This window comes from Gorilla gorilla, chromosome 5 (assembly GCF_029281585.2).
Source record: "Gorilla gorilla gorilla isolate KB3781 chromosome 5, NHGRI_mGorGor1-v2.1_pri, whole genome shotgun sequence".
NCBI lineage: Eukaryota > Metazoa > Chordata > Mammalia > Primates > Hominidae > Gorilla > Gorilla gorilla.
The window spans coordinates 25,213,538-25,237,592 of record NC_073229.2 but is presented as its reverse complement, the minus strand read 5'-3'; the positions used below and the strand labels follow the sequence as shown (position 1 = coordinate 25,237,592).

General features: G+C 37.6%; 1 protein-coding gene across 1 annotated transcript; it reads right to left on the bottom strand.

The window, feature by feature from the left end:
* Window positions 1-316: 316 nt before the first annotated feature.
* Window positions 317-22,069, bottom strand: SNRNP48 (small nuclear ribonucleoprotein U11/U12 subunit 48). Its single transcript, XM_004043244.5, has 9 exons — window positions 21,847-22,069; window positions 18,476-18,589; window positions 18,164-18,224; window positions 17,223-17,297; window positions 10,805-10,993; window positions 9,584-9,705; window positions 6,837-6,925; window positions 6,128-6,292; window positions 317-3,489 (listed from the first exon to the last, which is right to left on the bottom strand). Exons 1-9 carry the CDS (start codon window positions 22,000-22,002, stop codon window positions 3,441-3,443), a joined length of 1,020 nt encoding a protein of 339 aa, XP_004043292.1. The 5' UTR covers window positions 22,003-22,069; the 3' UTR covers window positions 317-3,440.
* Window positions 22,070-24,055: the final 1,986 nt, after the last annotated feature.

Sequence of the window (24,055 nt, the reverse complement as noted above, 5' to 3'; positions counted from 1 at the left end):
CAAGTGCCCCTGCTTTATAATACTAAAACAAAGGACTAAAAACTAGTTTAGGAATTTATATTCTATTTTAAGGCAGCCTCTTTTTTCTTAGGCGGACTTGTTTTTAAAATGGGAAAGTGACTTGACTTATTCAATAGAGATGAATCTAGCTCAGAGCCCCTTACATCTGACAAATCTTATTTTTTCTTTCCTGAAAGGGAGCTCTAGAAATCACTGGTCCCAGTCCAAATATCCAAAAGCTATGAGCACTTTCTGTAACACCAAAAACTCCTAAATCTGTGACCACAGCAGGAAGTAAAATCACTAATAAAACAAGTGTGGTTTAAAAGAGCGTTAGTTTAATAATTCACACACCTGCAGGATCAATTATAGCAAATGAAAAAGCAAGCTACATAAAAGGAAATTGACTTGTAAACACACTCAAGCAAACATAAGTGGGTTTTATTATTTTTACGCTCAGAATGCAAGAAAGCTTTGCACCAGAACCCTTAAACATTCATGAACTCACTAAAAAGAAACAGAAAATGTCCTTAGAAGACAGGTGGGGCGAGGGGGAAGACCTATGAACATGTTTATAGAATTAATGTCTGTACTGTAGCATACACAGGTAATTAGAAAATATTCTCAATGCATTTAAGATATTTTATCTCAAATTTACCATTTGACAATGAATTTTCACTAAAGGGTTTGAGATTATCCAATTAGCTGTACTTGAAAGTGGCAAATACTTGAAGATCATTGATATAATTTAAAATTCTGAGTGCTCAGTTCAGCTTCTTACTGAATATAACCAGTGCCCTGGGCTCTGCATGGCAGTTGACTTGTCAATATCTCAATTAAAGTGACCAGGCACAGTGGCTCACACTTGTAATCCCAGCACTTTAGCAGGCCGAGGCCAGGAGCTTGAGACCAGCTGGAGAACATAGTGAGATCCTGTCTCTACAAAAAAATTTAAAAATACATACTTTTTAGACAGGTGTGGTAGATCACACCTGGTGCCTGGTGGCTCCCAGCATTTTGGGAGGCTGAGGACAGGAGGATCATCTGAGGACAGGAGGATCATCTGAGCCCAGGAGTTCAAGACCAGCCTAGGCAACATAGCAAGACTCCATCTCTAAAAAACTAAAAAAATTCGCCAGGTGTAGTGGCACACACCTATAGTTGCAGCTACATGGGAGGCCAGGGCAAGAGGATCGCCTGAGCCTAGGAGTTTGAGGCTGCAGTGAGCTACAGACTGCACCACTGCACTCCAGCCAGTAGATTAGAAATGTTTGTGAGAAGGTACCTTAATGGATGGGCAAGATGGACAGCAGCTATAGTAATTATTCATAGCAGCACTCTAGAAGTAAAAACTAGATCTTATGTGACAGAGCTGTGAAAATGCTTTTGTCAAAATTTAAAATTACAGATGAACAACTATGAGGTTGCAGGCACAGGGGTCACACTGATGAAGGTATAAACCCTGCTCTCAAGTAGCTCATATCCAGTGAAAGGTTCAAAACACAAACAGGGAAGTATGTAAGATTAATTCGTTCAAGGATCAAACAAATGCCTCTTTTCACCCGATGCCACATTTTACTAAATAGTTTGTAGCAGTGATACTATAAAATGTGAGCTTTAAAGAACTCTGGTAACATTTTCAATCTCTTCCTTTCTCCGTACCGTTCTATTTTCCCCCAATTTCTCCAATCCACTCCTAATTTTCACTTGTATCTTTCTTCTACAAAAAACCTAAATATGCCAATTTTACTCTTCTTCCTTCCAGTTAGTAAAATCAATGAAATCACAATTTAAAACAAAATTATAAGTTGTCACACAATACGAAACAATATGAAATTCCTGATGATTCAAGTAGTTTTGATCTATAAAAGCAGCAATTTCATGATTCATCAGTCACTCCCAAGTCCTTGCTTTTATAATTTTTAAATGTGGATTTTATATATTTAGAAATTAAGTACAATGGCAGCAATATGACTATATATTGGCAAGTAACCTGGTGATTTCCAATTTATAAATCTGAGAGCTGTTTCCCATACCTGAAGCCTAACAGCCAATCTGATCCAAATCCAATCTTTCTGTCATTGTCAGCTACTTATTAAAATAATAAGATTTCATTTCTACTTGGAAATGAAATCTTTAACCTGAGTTTCCAGTATTCAAAATATTGCTATTTAGATGTCGGATGCTTAACATTTCATGCCAAAGTCTCATGTGAATGATCTGACATACGATAGAACATACTACTCAGCAACAAAAAAAATGCACAACTGACACACAGGGATCAATCTCAAAAATCTGCAGAGAGGAAGAAGGCAGAGTACATACTACAGCATTCCATTTACATGAATTCTACAATGGATAGATCTAATCAGTGGTAACCAAAAGCAAATCTGTGGCTGCCTAGGGCTAGGGGTAGAGGAATTGATTGGGAAAGGGGGTATGAGAATTTTGGGGGCAATGAAAATATTTGTAACTTGATCGTGATAGTGGCTGCACAGAGGTATGAATCTGTCAAAACCCAATAAAAAACACACTTAAAAAGGGTGCAATAAATCTAAGTAAATAGTACCTCAGTTCAGTTGATTTACAAAACACAACATGACAGTATATTTTAAATTAAATGAAACATTAAGACCTTATTTTTTAAAAAAATTAATGTGTTACGGATAAAGCTAAAGTTCCCTCTGACCACCCTCCCAATCCTGATTTGCACCCTTAATCTCTCATCTATACCCCCTACTCGCTGTTAGAACTTTGGTATGGATTCTTCTGAACCTTTAAAAATAGATTTACGTATATTATATAGCCATAGAGAATGCATAGTATTGTTTTGTACATATATATAATTTGTATATAACTTTCTACAACTTGCTATTTTCACTGAGCATTATGTTTTTGAGACCAATCCAGGTTAATATGGATCTAGATTATTTCTTTTAACTCCAATACAATAATCTATCCTATGACTACATCATATTTTAATTAGGCCATTTCTCTTCAATATTTAGATTGTTTTTCCCTACTACAATTCACCAGTGTAGTGGTAAACAGTAGTTGCCACTGGGGTGAGGACAGAACCGCAGGTGGTGTTCTAAGGGTTATTAGCCTTATTTATAAGATGTAGTTATAAGATGAGAATGTATTCATGTTTAATTTACATATGATAAATATTGACTTAATTAAAGAATTTTGAGATACATCTATTAGCAAAACGAACAAAACAAGATCAGTTATAGGAAGCAAATCATCTAATAAAATATAAGGAAAACAAAGTTGTAGGGCCTAATAGTGTACTCATGGTTTGAAGCATATTTACTGGAAAATAATAAGCACTAAACAGATCATAAAAACATTCTCCTATGCAAAGGAATTCCAATTAATATATCTGTATATTGGTTATCATGGCGTAAGCATAATTAATATAGGTACAAGTACTTCATTTATATTTTTTGCTTTCTTCTTTTATGACTATGGTGTCTTTCCCCATCCCTGAAATAAAAGAGGTATAAAAAAAAGGTTATAAATGATGGACATTTTAATATCAGAGATTTAAAATAATTCAACAGTAATACACCACTTTCAACAGTAATATGCTACTTTAACATTCTATTTGAAATGAATTTTCTGGTTATCTATCATTTACATACACTCAAAGTTAATTTTAAAGCAGAATTTCAAAGCGTAATTGAAAAAAAAATCACTTTGATTATTCCTATTTCAGTTTCGTCTCTTAGTTTTTTTATTTGTTTGTTTCTGTTTTTTTGAGATGGAGTTTCACTCTTGTTGCCCAGGCTGGAGCGCAAATGGCACGATCTCGGCTCACTGCAACCTCCGCCTCCCGGATTCAAGCGATTCCTGCCTCAGCCTCCCAAGCAGCTGGGATTTCAGGTGCGAACCACCACACCTGGCTATTTTTTGTATTTTTAGTAGAGACAGGGTTTCACCATGTTGACCAGGCTGGTCTCGAACTCCTGACCTCAGGTGATCCACCCGCCTTGGCCTCCCAAAGTGCTGGGATTACAGGCATGAGCCACCACGCCCGGCCTGTCTCTTAGTTTTAATAATGCATTTTTTATACATACTCTTGGGAAAAAAAAAACACTTTAATTCGAAATGAATGTTTTACTTATTCTGGTTTACGTCAGATAAACCAAGTCCCTATAATTCAGTCCACCCCAGGGTTGGATATCAAAGATTAGCCTGTTGAGAAGTATTTCTTACTTATATCCAGTTTATCTTCTTTAAATAAAAACTATTTAATGTTTAGATTTTGAGGACTTCTAATGTATTTAAGTCAACAGGGATTGATTAGAGATGTCAAAAATTACTTAAGTAGAAGAAGCACTATAGTTATTATAAAACAGCATATGAATCAAAAAGGATTACTAAGCAAATATTTCATTTGTATAAGAAAAGGACTAAGTCATAGGTGGCTTTAAACCTAATTAACTGAATGATAGTAAGATGAACAAAATTACCAAACCAACACAATAAGCTTTAATTCCTGATTACCAGTGGCCCTGGAGAGACAGGATATTATTTGAGAGCCTAATATTTGAAAGTACTTTGTGTATAAAACTAAGTAAGATACAGACCTTGCCTTCATGGAGCTCACAGTCTAGCAGCGATAATAATAACTATTAAGCTCAAGAACAACTATAAGCTAGGTAGGGTGGCAACAAAATGGAAAAGATGATCAGCTCTGCTTGAACAAGTGAGAAAAAGGCTTCAGGAAATGGCTGAGATGGGTCTTAAAGGATGAGGAGGAGTTTACCAAGTAGGCTTTTAAAAAGAGGTAGGCAGCAGAACACAAAAGTGGAAAGGCATAGATGTGGCACAGTGTGGATGAGGAACTCTAAGTAACTCAGGCTGGCTAGAGCACAAGTTATGCATTTCATGGAGTAGTAGCAAAATACAAGAAGTAGGTAGGAGCCAGGACCCCAGACGTCTTGAGAGCCATTCAAAAGAATGTGAATTTTGCCACTGAAGAGTTCTCACTTTTTTTGAGACAGGGTCTCACTTTGTTGCCCAGGCTGGAGTGCAGGAGTGAGAACACGGCTCACTGCAGCCTCAACCTCTCAGGCTCAAGCAATCTTCCTGCTTCAGCCCCACAAGTGGCTAGGACCACAGGTACGCACCACCACACCCGGCTAATCTTTGTATTCTTTGTAGAGACGAGGTTTTGCCAGGTTGCCCGGGCTGGCCTTGAGCTCCTGAGCTCAAGTGATCACCTGCCTCACCCTCCCACAGTGTAGGGATTATAGGCATGAGCCACCATGCCAGACCGCCACGGAAGAGTTCTATGAGGTGACTATTCACTCTAGCAGTATACAAGGGAATGGAATCATATGCAGTAAATTTAGAGACAAGTAGAAAAATTAGGAAAATGACCATCATTTCATTAGGAACTGACCAGATGATAAGGAGTGGAAAGAAGTATCTAAAATGACTCCTTGATTTCTGGCTTAGGTTAATAGATGAGAGTCATCTCTTTAACCAGGACAGTAATGCTGGGGAAAGAGGAGCAGATTGAGAAAAAGGTAAGTTTAGTTCTAGACCTGATGAACTTGAGATCCAGGTACATGCCTTGTAAGCAGCTGGACTACAGAAATAGACCTCAAATGATTTACATTTACTAATTCGGTATTAATTCACATCTCTCAAGCTATCAAAATTTTACTAACAAAGGCAAAATTGACTGTCAAAATTTAGATGTTCTCTCTGACCCTACATCCCCTTATTTGAGGAATTAGCAGGAAAAAGAAAGAAAGAATAAGAGAAAGAGGAAGGAAGGAATGAGCAGAAGAAAGGGATCTAGGAAAACCATGTTTAACAGTTAATGTCCTGCCTAGACAATACTTTCATATGTCCTGTTTAGGAAGCAAGCAAGTAAGAGATAAAAAAGGGAAAAAAACATCCAATCACACATATAGAGATCTATGTCACTAGAGTGGTGGTTATTTGAACTGAACTATAATGAATGTTAAGAATCATCATCAATTGTTTACTCTCCTTACTTTAGCTTATTCTTAAAATCTATTTTCTCAGCATGGTCTACAACAGAAGAGCCTGTTCTATTTTTAAAAAGTACAGAATTCAACGTTGGATGATGCAGGGTTAGACCCACCTCTCTTTCCTTCTTCTCGACTCACAGTTTTTATCCTTATCTTTATTTCTTTTTCTTTTATGTGGGCTTCTACTCCTATCCCTTCTATGTCGTGAACACTCAGCATCCAAATAGCTTCCACCAGACTGCCGTGAATCTACTGAAGCTGATCGCCTTTCTTCATTCCTAAAACATAGAAAAGAATGTTAATCAGTTTGTGTTACCACTGGTCTCCAGTATACATACATAGACACACCAGTCTAAAGTGTAATATTCTATATCAAACCAATGGTAGATATGGTCTAAATATGCACAATCCTATAACCCATATAAAAGGACAAATAAACACAGCTCTTAACCCATTTATGCCTGAGGTTGCAATTTTTTAAATTTTTGCAATGAGACCTTGGCGATGACCTTGAGCAGTAGGACATAAATAACTCCCACATGCTTGGTGTTCCCATAATGGAATACTAGGCATAAATGTTAGTATGTTTTCCTATTTAAATATTTCACTAATATGGCTATCCCCTGAAAACTGTCAAAGGGTAATGTCAGAACAACTCTGGTACAATAACCCTGGGCACTGACAACGAAAAACAAAAAGCATTTTCATGAGTTTACTGTGTGCTTTCAAGGGTTTTGGAAATGCTAAAATTTAACAATTATAAGTTAATTGTTATCTGTTATCAAAGAAAGAGTATTTTCACCAATAAAGATAATGACGTACTTTTCGGCATCATCCTCTGCCTTCTCTTGCTCTTCTTGCCAATGATTGCTGAGTTCTTCCATGTGCACATTTATCACATCTCGAATCACCTTGGGAGAGGTAAGCACCGAACTTCAGGTAAGAAAACTGCTCAAAAAATTAAGACTGTAACGCTAGAAAAATCAGTGCTAACAATCAAATATTTACTAAGCGCTATGACATAATGGACTGTGGGACTTGTGCAGTTTAGAGAACACAGAAAAGGCAATGGTCAAACTGGAATATGAATAGTAGGTAAAAGTTTTACAGCAATATTAAATTTGAAGTTGCTATAACTGTACTACCTTTATGTGAGAAAATATCTCTGTTCTTAGGAAATACATACTGGGGATAAAGGGTTATGAGGTATGTAATTTAACCCTTAAAGAATTCGGGGGAAAAAAATATGTACAGATCGAGATCGAGAGAGTGAAAAATGTGCAGAGAGAGAGAGAGAGAGTGCCAATGAGAAGCTATGTGGGAAAATGCTAACAATGGGTGATCTGGGTAAAGGCAATATGGGAGTTCTTGGTACTATTTTTAGTTTTGCAATTTATCTCTCTATTAGAGCTTATTTACAAATGATTTTTTAAAAACCTTATAATTAAGTCATCTTGACTTAATCATACGACTTAATAAGACAAAATATGAAACATACAGTCACTTCACAGATACTTTCTGAATGACCCTATAAAGAAACTTTCAAATAGGTAAAAACCATTTGAAAGTTTTTCCTTTCCTATTTACCCATGCCACCAAGCACAGGGTTAGTCACTGCAGAGGCAAAGACAAAACTAAAATAGGAGCTTACACTTCCCTCATGATTAAATAGAAAATGTTTTCAGAAAAAAGGTATAGGGGACACGGGGCAATCTCAGAAACACTATCATTCAGGCCTGACTGCATTTCTCCCCACCTTAAAGAAACTTTCAATGGCTCTCAAAGTAAAATCGAACAATATCCAAACTCCTTAATGAAGCCTTCAGAGCCCTCCAGGATTTTCCTACATAAGATAGAACCTAGCCTCATCTCTCAACGGAGAAGCCCTAAGCTCTAGCCACCCTGGGTTACTAATGAGTCTCTGAAAAACTCCTATACTTTTATCTGCTTTTCAGAATGCTAGTTCTTCCACCTGGAAAATCCTTATCCACCACTTCTCCTCCACTATATTCTCCCATGGAAAACCTAAGATATGCCAAGGTCCAACCTAGCGGAGTGACATGAGTCACACACACCTATCTCAAGTTCCAGCCCTCGAACTTCCCTGGCAGGCCTACAAGCCTCCCTGTCAGCAGCTCTACGTAAGCGCCTTGAAGCCTGCTATTTGCACAGAACCCACCTAGCTCAGGCTCCACCGCATAGGCAAGAGTCAATAAGCAGGCATTCCTTGATTCCTCCTTGCTTCTCCCTTTCCCTCAAATGCTTCTCTATGAAGCCCTTGCCAATCTTTTATTTCAATTTTTGAAGCTGGGTGATGGGTACATAAGGGTTCCTTAGACGATGCTATCCACTTTAGTATATGTTTGAATATTTCCACAATAAAATATCAACTATAAAACCGTAAAGAATGCTAGCAGCAACATTTAAGCTTGATTACAAGGGTTATGAGACGAGAGAAGAAATAACTGATGAGCCAAGTATCTTAGGGACTATGAGAATCACCAAGGTAGTACGACAGGGACCCAGGTCTCTACTTGCTAAGGTAAGTCTAAAACACAGATTTTACCTGTAAAAAGAACAGCATAAAATTTAGAGCTAACCTGTGTGGTACAGAGTATTAGTACAATAAACTAGTGATAGATTAGTCAACTAGCACCTCATGGAAATGGTGGCCCTTAAACTCAACAAGATTTAAAATGGCAAAAACAGAGCATTTCAGGTAAGAAAGTAACAGGTAATAGGGCATAGAGGTAAGAATAATTATATGCAATCAGATATAGTTTAAGAGACATGCTTGACTAAAGCAAAAGAAATGCTTGGGAAAAGGAGGCCAGATTATGGAAGGTCTTTTAAATCAGAGAGAAGTAAGAAATAATATGGGAACAATTAGGGAATCAATGAGGAAATTATTTGTAGAGTCTGGGCAAGGTAATTCATATACCAAAAAAATTCATCAACTCCAACGAGCCATTAAATGGCATCTGAAAATAAGTCTAGACATACACCAAGAGACTAATACATAAATAATGTATATCAATACATTTCTTAAGTCCAAATATTTACTAGAGTACATAAAAACATGCTTTCTGCCAAAAAAGACAATAGCTAATATTCATGAAGAAATTTGTGTTTGCATGCATTCTGTCAGTCAATTCTCATAACAACCCTGCAAAGATTATATTATTATTATCATGAAAAGAAAACATTCAATCTAAAAAGCTCAAATAACTTGCTCAAGTCAAAGAGCCAATGAGAAACAGCAGAATCAAAAGTCAAGGTATGGTCTACCTAAAGCCCAAACTCATGCTCTTACCATGATACACTACTACTTTCTCACAAGGAGATATCTTTTAAGATTGTACAATTGTTTTATATAAGGTTCTTGTACTATGAAAGCCTTTGCTTGCTAAAGGGTGGATCTAGAAGTGATGGAACAGATACAAATCAGGTGTGGCCACCCTGAAGACACTTTCAGAAAATTTCCAAAGAATTGTGGAAATTCATAGAACACATTTAGAAAATTACCTAAGGGAAATTCTTGTTATCAACAAAGATTATGTAAAACTTACCTCAGTATATGATTTCTTGGTTATGTGAACATTCTTGGCTCTATAGGACTGGCGTCTTCTTTTATAATCTCGTACTTCTGCCAGGATTTCAAGGTAGGATTTTGGACTTTTTCGACTATTATCTAATGAAAGAATAAAATAAAAGTATTATATCCTTCAAAGCTTTTAAATTCTATGAATTATCAAATAAATACATCACAATCCTATATTTTAACTTGTTTCAAAGTAGCACATAAAAACATTCTAAAAATTGTATATTATTTATATACACGGGCTAAGTTTTATATCATTCCTTCTCTCCAGCCATTAGTTGAACATAAGAGTGCTTAGGTACATAGATTAAAGTAACAGCACAGTTGTAATATTCTTACAGAAAGAAGGTAAATTTAATGTAAAAGTCAGAGTAAAACCTCAGGTACTGAGTAAATATCCCTCAGTATCCATGGAGAATTTGTTCAGGAACCCCCAAGGATATCAAAATCCATGGACGCTCAAGTCTCTGATATAAAATGGTGTAGTATTTGCATATAACCTACACACACCCTCCTGTACACTTGAAGTCATCTCTAAATTACTTTCAATACCTAATACAGGCCGGGTACAGTGGCTCACGCTGTAATCCCAGCACTTTGGGAGGCCAAGACAGGAGGATCACTTGAGGCCAGGAGTTTGGGACCAGCCTGGCCAGCGTAGCAAAACCCCATCTCTACTAAAAATACAAAAAGTAGCCAGGCGTGGTGGCGCATGTCTGTAATCCCAGCTACTCAGGAGGCTGAGGCACGAGAATTGCTTGAGCTTGGGAGGCGGAGATTGCAACGAACTGAGATTGCGCTACTGCATTCCAGCCCGGGTGACAGAGTAAGACTCAGTCTCAAAAAAAAACAAACAAAAAAAACACCAAAAACCTGATACAATGTAAATGCTGCATGAATAGTTGTTAATGTATTGTTTATGGAATTATGACAAGAATAAAAAGTCTCTACATGTATAGTACAGAGGCAACCACACACTTTTATTTTTTCCAAATATTTTCAATCCACCGTTGGTCAAATTGATGGATATGGAACCCACAGACACAGAGGGCCAACTTCATGTCAATATTAAATGATACAAAACCATTTTACTCTAACTCAAAGTGGCCCAAGAATTAAATCATCTTAATAACACTCATAGAATAAAATGATAATGAAGAAATGTAAAGCTATGATGTGCATCTCAAACCTTGATTGATTTTGGCAGCCAAGTCTACAAAGAGATCGCTGTCATTTTCAATAATTTGAGAATCAGAGCGCTTTTTCTTTGTCTCCTCAACTACGAAATCATAGAGGGCAAGACGATCAGCTTGAGTTAGATCACAAACAAACCGTTTGTGATTCAGAGGAACTTCAACAGGCAATGAAGAATAAATCCCTAAAGTAAAAATAAAATCACAAGAATAAACAATACATGAAGCATTGTGAACTTAAAATCTAATAATTATCTTTAAACATGTGCTTTAATAATGCAATATTAACACAAACTCTTTTCATAATCCCTAAGTATACAAAATATCAATCTAAGCAATAAATGACAAACAACAATTCTATCCTGAATGTTATATCCACAAAAAAAAAATGTATTATGGATGCTTGCTATTCTCTCCAACAATATAAAGACAGATCCCATGGAGGCAGGCAGGAATAATCATAAGAGACAATTTGCTCTAAGCCTTTTGGGTAACAATTTTTATAGCCATCTACAAAAGTAGGTATCTGTTGATATGCTTTTCCCCATCAAAGCTGGGGGAAAAAATGCTTTTAATAAGTAATATGCATTACAGTCCCTTTGAAAATAAACTATGGAAATATTAAAAACTGTGTAAAAAATATCTTTTTGTATGAGACATCAAGCTAGATGGTCAATATTCAAAATATATTCCACTTGTGCAAGGACTTAGAGCTAGGGGCCACAAAATAATTAAGTAGCAGAAATCCCACACCTCCTCACGCCAGGAAAGCACAGATTAAATTAAACTCATTTTAATTTCCTGAGGAGGAAGCATAGTGGCTTAACCAAATTAATTGAAAAAAGTTAATAGCAGTGCCCCCCGGTAGTTACAGAATTTTCTAAAATCTGCTCATTAGTGAAAAAAAGTAAATACAATACCTTGATATGATGTATTAAACATTGAAGAAAATTTTTGTTTTGAGATTCAAATTTTCTCAAATAAAAAAATGATTGGAACTGTAAAAAAAGCAATTTAAAACAATTCTTTCTAGACTTCATTACTCACTAATGCAAACAAAGAACATGAGCTACTAAAGGAATCCTTTTATTGTTTGCTAACTTATTCTAAAGTAGTAACTGGTTCATAGAACAACATAAAATCAGTAGCTCTTTCCAGATACTTATATTTGATAAAGTCTAACCTCATTAAGTTCCTAGGTAGAGGCAAAAAGAATTCAAATAAGAGCATACTATGAACTAAGCATTACAACAAAAAAGAGGTACTACTTGTCTACATATTAAGAGGAGAGCTGCAGTGAATCTGAGGCCATGGTTTAACACGGCTATATATAACAATATATGGCCATTTTTACTCATCAAAGGGTTTTGAATTAATGGGGAAAAAAGGGTTCCCTTTCAAGTCAATCAATTTTATTCTAATTATAGTAGGCATTTCATAATACAAAATTATAAAAACAGCTTTGATAAGCCTAATTCCTTTGAATATAGGCTATAAAAATTTGGGAGAAAAACACAGATTAGAAAATAATGACGTATTACAAACAAGCTCCATATAAACCTTTGCCTGTTATTTTTAAACAAAGAAATATAATTTCCTTCTTAAATTATTTTAGCATTTTCTTCAATTTATTCATCTTAAATTTCTTTATGATGAAGACTGATACTTAAATTCCTTTTAATTCAACAAAATTCCAATTCAAGACTATAATATGTGACAGGTATTAAGATAAAGTTTAGAAATTTGAGTGATACTTTTAAAAGGATATCATTTGCAAAAAGGATACTGCATATCTTTAAATAAGGAGTACATTCAGGTTCCTAATTCCTCTTTATACTCACCCCAATTACTGAAAAAGAAAAAGTACAGGAAAGGTTAAGCAACAAACTGCATTCAATTCATTCGGAACATAGATATTTCTGACAACAAAAAGGATAAACATACTTAAATAAACTTATATTTACATAAAATGTAAATTTTCAAAATGCATGTTTCTAAATGATTTAAAGGTACATATGAATGTGCTGTAATTATAATAACTCTAAGACCCTTTGGCTGCCTGTTTTTGTAGGTTTTTTGTGGCAAAATATATATAACATAAAATTTAACATTCTAACCATTTTTTCAGTGTACTGTTCAGAGACATGAAGTGCATTCACATTGTTGTGCAACCTCTATCCATCTCTAGAACTTTTTCGTCACCCCAAATTGAAACTCTAATCTATTGTTTTAATAATGCCAATTCTCATTCTTGTTACTTTTGTCATCAAAGGGGATCTTAAACATATAACATTCAACATTAAATAGTACTAGTAGGTGTTGTCACAAAGATACAAATTCAGAATTTTAGGGAGAATTCATTCAGAGTCAATTCCTTAACGTTACAGATAAAGAAATTAAGTGTCATAGAAGTAACATGACTTGCCCAAAGTCTCACAAGTGATAGGAACAGACTGGATCTAAAGCCCATCCTATCCTGTCTTTTTAAGTTTCTTTGATACTACACTGATCTTCATATCATGGCCATGACTCAAACACACTTCACGATACTGAAGTATACAACCTGAATATTTAATATTGAAAGAAAAAGATAAACCACTAAACATAAAATGATTGTTTATGATTGAAATATCTTGGTTAAAAAATTAACCGAAGTAAGTATATCTGAAAATAAGTATATAGATTGAATAGCTGTATGAGCTTTCATAAAGTTTAAGATTGAGAATTCTGTACACTGAGTTTAGGCCTGACATGACAGATGAAATGAAAACATACATATAAAACCTTGTCAAAAAACTTACATTGTAGTGTGTAACAAACAAAATACGAATTAGATGGAGAAATGTAAAATTTTTCATGTTAGTCATTCTCCCGTAAAAGTAAATACATCAATAAGATATTTAAAGAAAGTCCTGTCCTGAGGGAAAAGATCTTAAAATGTCTAAGATATAAGTGAGCCACAAAAATAATCTGTTGAGAAATCGCATAACTCTACAGAGGATATAAAGAAAAATTTTTTTTTTCTTTTTTTGAGACAGAGTCTCACTCTGTCGCCCAGACTGGAGTGCAGTGGCGCCATCTTGGCTCACTGCAACCTCCATCTCCCAGGTTCAAGTGATTCTCCTGCCTCAGCCTCCCGAGTAGCTGGGATTACAGGCACGCACCATAGCGCCTGGCTAATTTTTGTATTTTTAGTAGAGACAGGGTTTCACCATGTAGGCCAGGCTGGTCTTGAACTCCTGGCCTCAGGTGATCTGCCCACCTGGGCCTCCCAAAGTGCTGGGATTACAAGCGGGAGCCACCACACGTGGCCAAAAAAAATTTTTAACGAAGGTTGAAGATCATATAAAGTTACCGTTGGCTGGGCGCGGTGGCTCCCGCCTGTAATCCCAGCACTTTGGGAGGCCAAGGTGGGCAGATCACAAGATCAGGAGATCGAGACCATCGTGGCTAACACAGTGAAACCCTGTCTCTACTAAAAAAATACAAGAAAATTAGCCAGGCGTGGTAGCAGGTGCCTGTAGTCCCAGCTACTCGGGACCTGAGGCAGAAGAATGGCGTGAACCCAGGTGGCAGAGCTTGCAGTGAGTCGAGATTGCGCCACTAAACTCCAGCCTGGGCGAGACAGCAAGATTCCACCTCAAAAAAAAAAAAAAGTTACGGTTAACAATTAAATCTTAATTTAAGATAGTGTAAGAATTCAAAATTAAAGTTCCTCTTAACTATCAAAATAATATAATAGTTCCTCTTAACTATTCATTCAAAGTAATTCTTTGCTTTTGAAAAGAACTAAGCTCAATGTCCAAATCTCCCTTATTACCATTATAAAAATTAAAAAGCAGAACATTTTCTAAATGACTCATATATATAAAACTCATCCATTTCATTATCTTAATATTACTTTCTGTACATTAATTTTCACTTAGACCATAGAAGCTGCCAATTTTTGGAGCTAGGGCTTGTTTAGCATCCATTATCTCTGTTCCTCTCAACAACTCTATGAGAGTTTTGTATTACAGATAAGGAAACAAAAACTCAGTTATCATCATTAATACATGGCCAAGCAGCTACTTTTATTTCTTTAAAACAGGTTTACACAAAGCAGAATAAACAATGAACAGCACTGATAGTCACAATTAGTATGCAGAGATATGAAGTTTGTGATATTCTTCCACTTAATCATGAAAGACATCATAAATAAATTTGAGCAATATCTAGAATCCTAGTCCACAAATTTTACTAAATGTAGGGTTTCTAACAGAAAATCAAACAACTCAGTTCAGAGTTTGTGTCAAAATTCAGAACTTAGTTCTGGATCTACTTTGCTATTATCTAGTAGAGGTGAGTTACTTCACTTTTGTGTGCCTGTTTCTTCACCTATTATGGAGGGGAAAATATCGTTCAACTTATCACAAGTTTGTTGTGAAAGAGAAATGTAATTCATAAAAGAGCTTTAAAAAATAACCTTTTAAAAAATAAAAATACGGAGGACCTTTAGAACAAACACACTAGAACTTTATCATGTCTCTATCAGACAGAGTTTTTCTTATCTGTAAAATGCAGACACTGGATTAGATGATCTCCAAGTTCTCTTTCAACTCTAAAATTCAGCAAATCTAACCACTTAAGACTCAAATAAAGTCCTTTAAGTATTATTAACCCTTTCAAAAACCAAAAACCTCAACTTTTTTATGGGTACACTACCAGGGGATATGAGTAGAACCAATAGCAGAGGCCAAAAAAGGCTTGACTAGTCATAGCTCAGCAATCTCCCCGAATAAATAAAATGAGAGTCAACTGTCTCCCTCAAAGGAAAAAACCTGGAATTTCCCTGACAGGGACAAAAGTAGGAACCTCAAAACAAAAAATACAAGAAATGTGCTTCTGGCTGTTGTAGAGAACCCATGTAATATAGTCAACTAAGGAGAAGATGGTCTTTCTTCTGAAGCCACAGCGCAACTCTGAGAAATCAAGTCCAGATACTGGCTTAGAACAGTATTTGGTAAAGATCCTCAATTTCAATGAGGGAGAAAACCAACCATGACTACAGCCTGGTAAATATAATTCAGCTAGAATAAAGAATGAGGAAAAAAAGGTAAGTTGTCCAGAGAAAGCTACCTACAGAAGGTTCAAAGAAGACAATGCAGAAATCCTTACAAGAGAAGCTGTTCAGGTTTTGACTAGATGTCATATCTACATTCATTAGAAATTTAAACTTTTATTAACTCGTTTGTCTATGTGTCTTTTTTTTTTTGAGATGGAGTCTCGCTCTGTTGCCCAGGCTGGAGTGCACTGGCGCAATCTTGGCTCAATGAAACCTCTGCCTCCTGGGTTCAAGCAATTCTTCCTGCCTCGGTCTCCTGAGTAGCTGGGATTACAGGTGCTTGCCACCATGCCCGGCTAATTTTTGTATTTTTTAGTAAAGACAGGGTTTCGCCATGTTGGCCAGGGTGGTCTTGAACTTCTGACCTCAGATGATCCACCCGCCTCGGCCTCCCAAAGTGCTGGGATGACAGGCATGAGCCACCGTGTCTGGCCTATGTCTATGTTTTTGATGGATTAAGTTTTCTTTCAATTTCCTAAAAGCTTATGCTTAAAACGTCTAACCTACTCTCTGCTGAGGTTCCCAGGGAGAAACTCTTTAACCCAGCTCTAAAGCTGGGCGTGAAAGGATCTATTAATATGAATCCTCTGAAATTATATGTAAAACTTTTGTGTTTGTACTTTTTTTCTGAGAAGGGGATCCCAAGCATTCATCATCTCAAACCAACTCACTTACTGGGTAGCAATCTGAGGGTAGCTGTGGAGACTAATCTCTTTTAGCCTAAGCCTTTTCTTTACACTGCATTTCAACACTCTGAAGAGAGGAAATCTCAGAGTAAAAGAGCCTCACTCAGTGGGATTTATAGATGTTCCTTGACTTACATGGGGTTACATCCCGATAAACCCATCATAAACTGAAAATACCGTTAAGTTGAAAATGCAGCCCAGCGTCTGATAAAAGAATCACTAGTACTTAAAGTCTAAAAAACCTTGTGATTGTGTATTGTTTGCACAACACCATAAAATTGAAAAAATCCTAAATTAAATCATCATTAAGTTGGGACCATCTGTATTTACTAAATGATAATTTTTTTAATTAGCCACAAGACAATCTCACCTCTAAATCGCCAGGTAATTCCAAAGGATGAACCCCTAGCTAAGATAGTGTCTTAGTGAGACTCTGGTGTATCTCAACAGGAAATATCTAACAAATGAAGTTGAAACGAAGCAAATTAGCCCAATGTTAAATGTAAAACTTTACCTTTCCCATGTAACAGTTTTCACAGGTTTTTCTTGAAGAAAATTAGTAACATGCTTATGAGAAAAAAATAATTTCATTCTTTAATTCACTTAAACTGTAATGCCACTTACTTTGATTATAACAATCACTGTCTTTCCCAACTGCAGTTCTAGCTTGTTTAATTATCTGGAATTGTGAGTCTTTACCTGTCAAAAAAAAAAAATCCATAAATACAATATGAATCATCAGTGACCATAATTAAATTATTAACTGGTTTCTGATCCAAGCCCTTTGGGCACGTGGACAAACCTTCCAGAATCTTAAGAAACATCCACATCCCTGTCTATGAAATCTGAACACAGAATCCTTTCAGATTTATCTACAGCCCAGTAAGTAATCAGACTTCAAGCAGTTCATGCCTATAATTAGGCACGCAGCAGTAGCAGCGACAAATTTTACTGACCAATAATAGCTAACATTCTTGAAGCCTGTGCTGTAATGGTCACAACTCTGTGACCCTCTAGCTGACTCCAGCTAAGTGCCTGACACTATTCTAAGAATATTATATATATATATCACTTAATCTTCGCAAAGTGCTATTACAACCATCTCCATTTCATAAAGAAATTTAGGCAACAAACAGGTTAATTACCTCGCTGAAAGTCACATCTTTCATGATAAAAACAGGAGTTGAATCAGGACATTCTTTTTCCAGAGCCCAAGACTTTAACCTCTACATACGCTGTGAATCCCTGGAACACATGTCCATCTTCAGTCTCATCCTTCAATCTGTGTCACATTCTCAAATTTTTGTTGTAACTGAGAAAGAAGGTGTCTGCTCTACTATACAAAGCTTTGTAAGGTTTTCACTGCCTATTAATACAAGCCTGGTCTCTAAACTTCAGATTATGTGAATTAGTTGCCTTGTACATTAATTAATTCTACATTCTCTTAAGGTACTAAATGTCCTTGTTATAAGCATGCTTATACAATCCATTCTTTTGATAATGCAGAAATGAAAAATCAATATCTACACTAAGATATTTTTAAATTATAATAACTTAATACTTACTCAAAGTAATCGAAGGTATCTTCACATTTTCATAGAAAAACTCAGGATTATACATTTCATCCTGAAAAAAAAGAATCTTAGTGTTCTTAAGTATCAGATAATTGACTATTTTAAGACTTGACCTAAGCAATAGATGAGTATCACTTAATTATTTCTCACAATAATTTGTGCAATTAGGCAAGTACCATCCTACCCTTCAAGTAAGGGCTATTATTTTGTCAGTGAACCTCACGTTGTAACTTCCAAAAATTGTGAATTAATGCGTAAAATGCATGACATATATATATATATAATATAGTAAATATATGGTACCTCTTCTTCTTTGGTGTAGCCCATTTTCCTCAATCTACAAGATGCCATGTGCTTTGCCAAAGATGATTTAGGCATGTGATGATTGGAATCGTATGGACATATCACAACTTCATCCTATAAAAATCAAACAGAAACAAAGAAAATAGGTACATAATATTTAAATAAATAATTACCATTAAATGTTTACCATTTAATTATGTACCAGTACTGTATAGTGCATCCTCTTCTGCAGGCCTCTCTCAACCCCCATGTAGTTGTGTATTAAAGAAAAATAAAACTCCTTCAACCCCTAACTCCCTAAATGCCCGTCCTCTCTCCACTCCTTCAAAGCCTAACTCTTTGAGAGATGTATTTACACTCACTGTCTAAACAACCTCACCTCACCTATAACAATTCCTCACTCATTGCCACCATCACCCCACTGAAACCAGTCAATAGGTCACTAATAACCTTGCTACTAAAGCCAAAGAACATGTCACTGTCTTATCTGAACTCTTGGAAGGTCACACTCCAATTGTCAATCTGTGATTCTGACACACCCCTCATGTTCTTTCTACCTCTCTGGCTTCTTCTACTTGGTCTCCTCTAAATATCCTAAATATCTGTCTTCCTTGCTCTATTTGTCCCCCTTTAGATGTTGGTTTTCATGTAAGTATTAATATAACCACTGACCTTTTGCTGTTTAATATATGCTTACTGAAAGATCTCAAAGCTACAACTCTCACTATACAGTGAGGACTCCCAAAATTTAGATCTTTAAACCTTGTTTCTCTCCAGTACCGTATACTAAAGACACTAAAAGTTCAACACGAACAAAAATAAATTAATTATATTCATCGTCTCCCAACCCTCAAATCTATTCCTCTTGTACTTTTCTATTTCAGTGAAAGGTCCCCCTTGCTCAAGCAAGAAACTACTTCTTCTCCCTCATCACCCACATCCAATCAATCACCTAGTCCTGCCAATTTAACTCCTAAATATTTCTGAAAATCCCTCAACATCCTCCATCCCCACTGCCACTTCCCCAACTCAGGGTATCATCAACTCTCTCCTGGAATACACCACCATCTCCTGACTACGCTCGCTCGCTCTCTCTCACTCTTGCTCTCTCTCTCTGCTTCCAGTCTTGCTGCCCTCCCCTTCAGTTTCCATCCTGTAGCTGGTTTGAATTCCAGCTCTGCCACTTACTGGCTGCATGAAACTGGGTGAGGTACTTAATCTCTCTTTGCCTCATTTTCTATTATATAAAATAAAAATAATAGCAGGACCTCTCTCACAAAGTGATTGTGAAGATTTAAAAAAGTATACCAAAGTTTATACACATAAAGGAATTCAAATAGGGCCTGGTACATAGCAAGCATTCAACAAATGTATGCTATTATTTTATTAAAAGGTAAATGTGATTATAATATGCCCTGGCTTAAAATAATTCCATACCTCCCCACTGCCTTCACTAAAAAAAAAAAAAAAAAAAAAAAAAAAAAAAAAAAAAAAAAAAATCTAGACTTTCTAATATGGCTGACAAGGACCTTTAAGATCTGACCTCTACCCATCATCATCATTCTACTCTAACTCTACATCCTATGCTCTAGCTATCCTTAACTACTTGAGGCTTCCTGATCTGGTCACTCCCTGTCTCTGAACTTCTACACATGCTGTTGATGCTTCTTCCCCGCACCCGCCAACCCCCTAGCCAATTCAACTCACTTTTATTTAGCAGCTTAGAATTCACTTTGTCCAGGAAGCCTTTGTTGACCACCACTTTGTCCACCACCGCCTACAGTAAACTGTACTATAGCAATTCCAACCCCACCCATCACAGACCCATGATAATATAATGGTTCAGTTATCCGTATTCCCCCTCACCACCACCAGACAATAAGCTCTGTGAGGACCAGGAACTGTAACTGTTGTTCATTAAATTTCAGTACTAAAACACCGGCAGAAATCCTAACTGCCATTTACTAGCAGTGTATCCTTCGACAAATTATCACCTCTGTGTTCCTTTCCTCGTCTATAAAATGTGGCCAAAGATACCTACCTCATAGGGTTATTTTGAGTATTAAATGAAGTAATGTAAGTGGCACAAACAAAGTGCTATTTAAACGTTAATACAAGGAATCCAATGTTACCGCAATGCTGAGTAAACAATGTCTGGAAGGGTCTGGTAAGCCCCACTCAATGGAATTCCCAGCTTCAAATACCCCTCTAAATGAATATTAAAGATTTTTTAATTTCCTCTGTGCTTTTAATACAATAAATAATGAATGGTATATACAGAAATCAAATATATTTTAAATGTCTCTGAGGAATCAGTCATGTAACTTAAACCCAGGAGAAGTTATCACAGCATGGTAAACCCAGAAGTAATAGTAAAGATAATGAATTACCCCACATTGGAGCACTTCCCTTCCTCTCATTCCACCAAAAATACCCCACAAAAAGACAAAAATCACGATTGTTCACCTCTAAATACACTTGCCTACATTTTTAAAAAAGCAATTCTAATGTCCACAGGAGTTGCCAGTTACCATCTCTTGGTGACAACCTGTAATAATCCTAGAATTGGTGCTGTCCCAGTCAGAAGTGTCCAATTTTAAGGCATAGAAAGGCGAACTGGCAAACTCCCAGCTCTCCTGACACCCAATCTGGTGCAACTGCGGAATCCATATGACAGATGACAATGCAAACCGCCAATCCCTCTGCAGCGCTCTGAGACACATTCACTTATTTTCTAAATAAATACCAAATCTGCCATTCCCTCCTCACTCAACACATCTTCCTGGATTTTGTTTGTTTGTTTTTTGAGAAGGGTCTTGCTCTGTCGCCCAGGCTGGAATGCAGTGGAGCGATCTCGGCTCACTGCAGCCTCGACCTCCTGGGCTCAAGCGATCCTCCCACCCCAGCCTCCCAAATAGCTGGGGCCACAGGCTCACACCACCACACCCGGCTAATTTTTGTACTTTTGGTAGAGAAGAGGTTTCACCATGTTGCCCAGGCTAGTCTGGAACTCCTGGGCTCAAAGGATCCTCCCGCCTTGGCCTCTCAAAGTGCTAGGATTACAGGCGTGCGCCACCGCGCCCGGCCCCCGGTTTTCTTTAAACTCGAAGTTGCGCGGGAGGAGCGCCGCACTGGAGATCGATGTGGAGCCTTCGGGAGTCCCTCGCGCGCCCCAGCCCGGGACCCAGGGACGTCAGGGTTGCTGCAGGGCCCGCGGCTCCCCTCGGGTCCCAGGCGCCCAACGCGGCTCTGCACACGGACGAGGACTCCTCGCCCTTCCCTCCGCGGCTGCCAGTGCGAATCTGGCACTTCTTCCAGAGAAGACCCCGGGCCGACAGTCCCCGAAAGGGCCCCGCGGCCGCGCCCCTCACCTCCGCCGCCTCCTCTTCCCCGGGATCCAGACTATCTAGGTCCCAGCCCAGGGACGCCGTCACCTCCTCCAGCGTCCGGCAGCAGCTCTCCACGAACTCGTTCAGCTCCTCCTGCAGCCGCCGCCGCTCCTCTACAGGTGGAGGCTCGCCCTCCATAGCTGCAGCCCACCCGCCAAGAGGAAGCGGCCGAACTGCAGACCGCACGCGCGGGCCTCTGGGAGGTGTGGGCGGGGTCACAGTCGCCACGTGACTTGAACAGCCTATAGGGAAGAGTCCCGGGAAGGGCGGGACTGTTATTTTGAGAGGCGTTTTCCAATCTTTTCTCAGCTCTTGCGTGCATTTGCTCTGGCGTTTCCAGAAAGATATTCGCCCTCCTCGACTTCCTCAGAAAAAACGGCTTATAGCTACAGAAAAGTTTTAAAAATAGTACAGTGAGCTTTCGTTTAGCCGTCCTTCAGCTCATTGTTAACATTTCGCCAGGTTTGATTTCTCTCCGTCTCTTCTCTCCACATTCACAGCCCCACCCAATGATTTTTGCTGAATTCTTTGAAAGTAAGTTGCAGATTTTTCACCCCCAAATATGTTAGCATGCATGTTCTAAGAATAAGAACATTTTCCTGTGTAACCGCAATACATGATCAAACCTAAGAAAATTAGTAAGTCCATAAAATCATTATACAGTTCATATTCAAATTTCCCCATTGTCCCCAAAATTATTTCTATAGCAGTTTTATTTTTTCAACTCATAAGCTATAATTACTGTCTCTTTTAATCCAGATCAGCCTCCTTCCCCCTCCTTTTTAAATTAAATCATTACATGTTGTGATGAGCCTAAGCCAGTTGTCTTGTAGAATCTCTCTCATTCTGGATTTGTCAGATTTTGTTTCCCTCATGATTAGATTCAGTTTGAGCACTTTTGCAAGAATACTACCTAAGAAATGTTGCCAACTCACAGGGACACATAACTCAGTTATATTAGTAATGCTAAATTTGATCACTTGGTAAAGGTGGTGGCTACATCTCTTCATTCTAATAGTACATTTTCCTCTTAGGAATTGGTAAGCAATCTGTGGATCATACCTTGAGTCCATAAGAATACCCTGTTCCCCAACTCCTTGATACAGTCCTTCACTGAATCTGTTGTTACATTAGGAATTATAAATGATTCCGTAATAGTATCATGCCTTTTATGTTTATTAACTGGCATTCTTTCCACACCTCCATTTTAGTGTTTGCTTCACTATGGGAATCAAGGTGTTTTTAAAGTTATTGATTTAAGGGTTTTTTTAATTCAATATAATATACTCTTTTAACATCATAATTCTTGTTGATGCTCAAATTGTCCCAAATGTGGCCAGTGGAAGCCACATTAAGCCATCTGTGTCTTTCATGTATCCCTATTAGTCCTTGAATGCTTTCTTGCTTTGATAACACAAGCTTAACTTTGTACATTTCCTACCCAACACCTGGAATTAGCCCTTGTAGTTTCCCCAAATGGTTTTAACTCCCAGAATCTAACCCATTTTATATTACTTTTTAAAATTTTTTCAAGCCCAAGTGTCAAACCTTGGTTTCCTTTTGCACTTTGTTTACCCGTGTGAAGGAACTGTGGGGGAATTTTTTGGTGAACAATTATTTCTAAAGGCAAATAGCACAGTTCTCACTTAAAAAAATAGTCATAAGACTATAAATAGGCAGCACCATAAAATACAGAAGTGGCTAGAAGCTGGTAAGAGAGGAGTATGAAGTTAATGTATTCATACTCTGCCTACAGTATCCTTTTTTTTTTTTTTTTTTTTTTGAGACGGAGTCTGGCTCTGCCACCCAGGCTGGAGTGCAGTGGCGCAATCTCAGCTCACTGCAAGCTCCATCTCCCGGGTTCAAGCAATTCTTCTGCCACAGCCTCCCGAGTAGCTGGGACTACAGGCACATGCCACCACACCCTGCTAATTTTTCTATTTTTAATAGAGATGGGGTTTCACCATATTGGCCAGGCTGGTCTCGAACTCCTGACCTTATGATCCGCTCGCCTCAGCCTCCCAAAGTGCTGGGATTACAGACGTGAGCCACCGCACCCAGCCCAGTATCCTTACTTTTTATTTGCATTTCCATAGTTAGCTGGTTGGTCTGGAAAAATGTGAGACTATTTCTGATGTGACATGACTCCTGATAAAAAGTTCTAGTGTATATTTCCCTGTTTGTATATGTG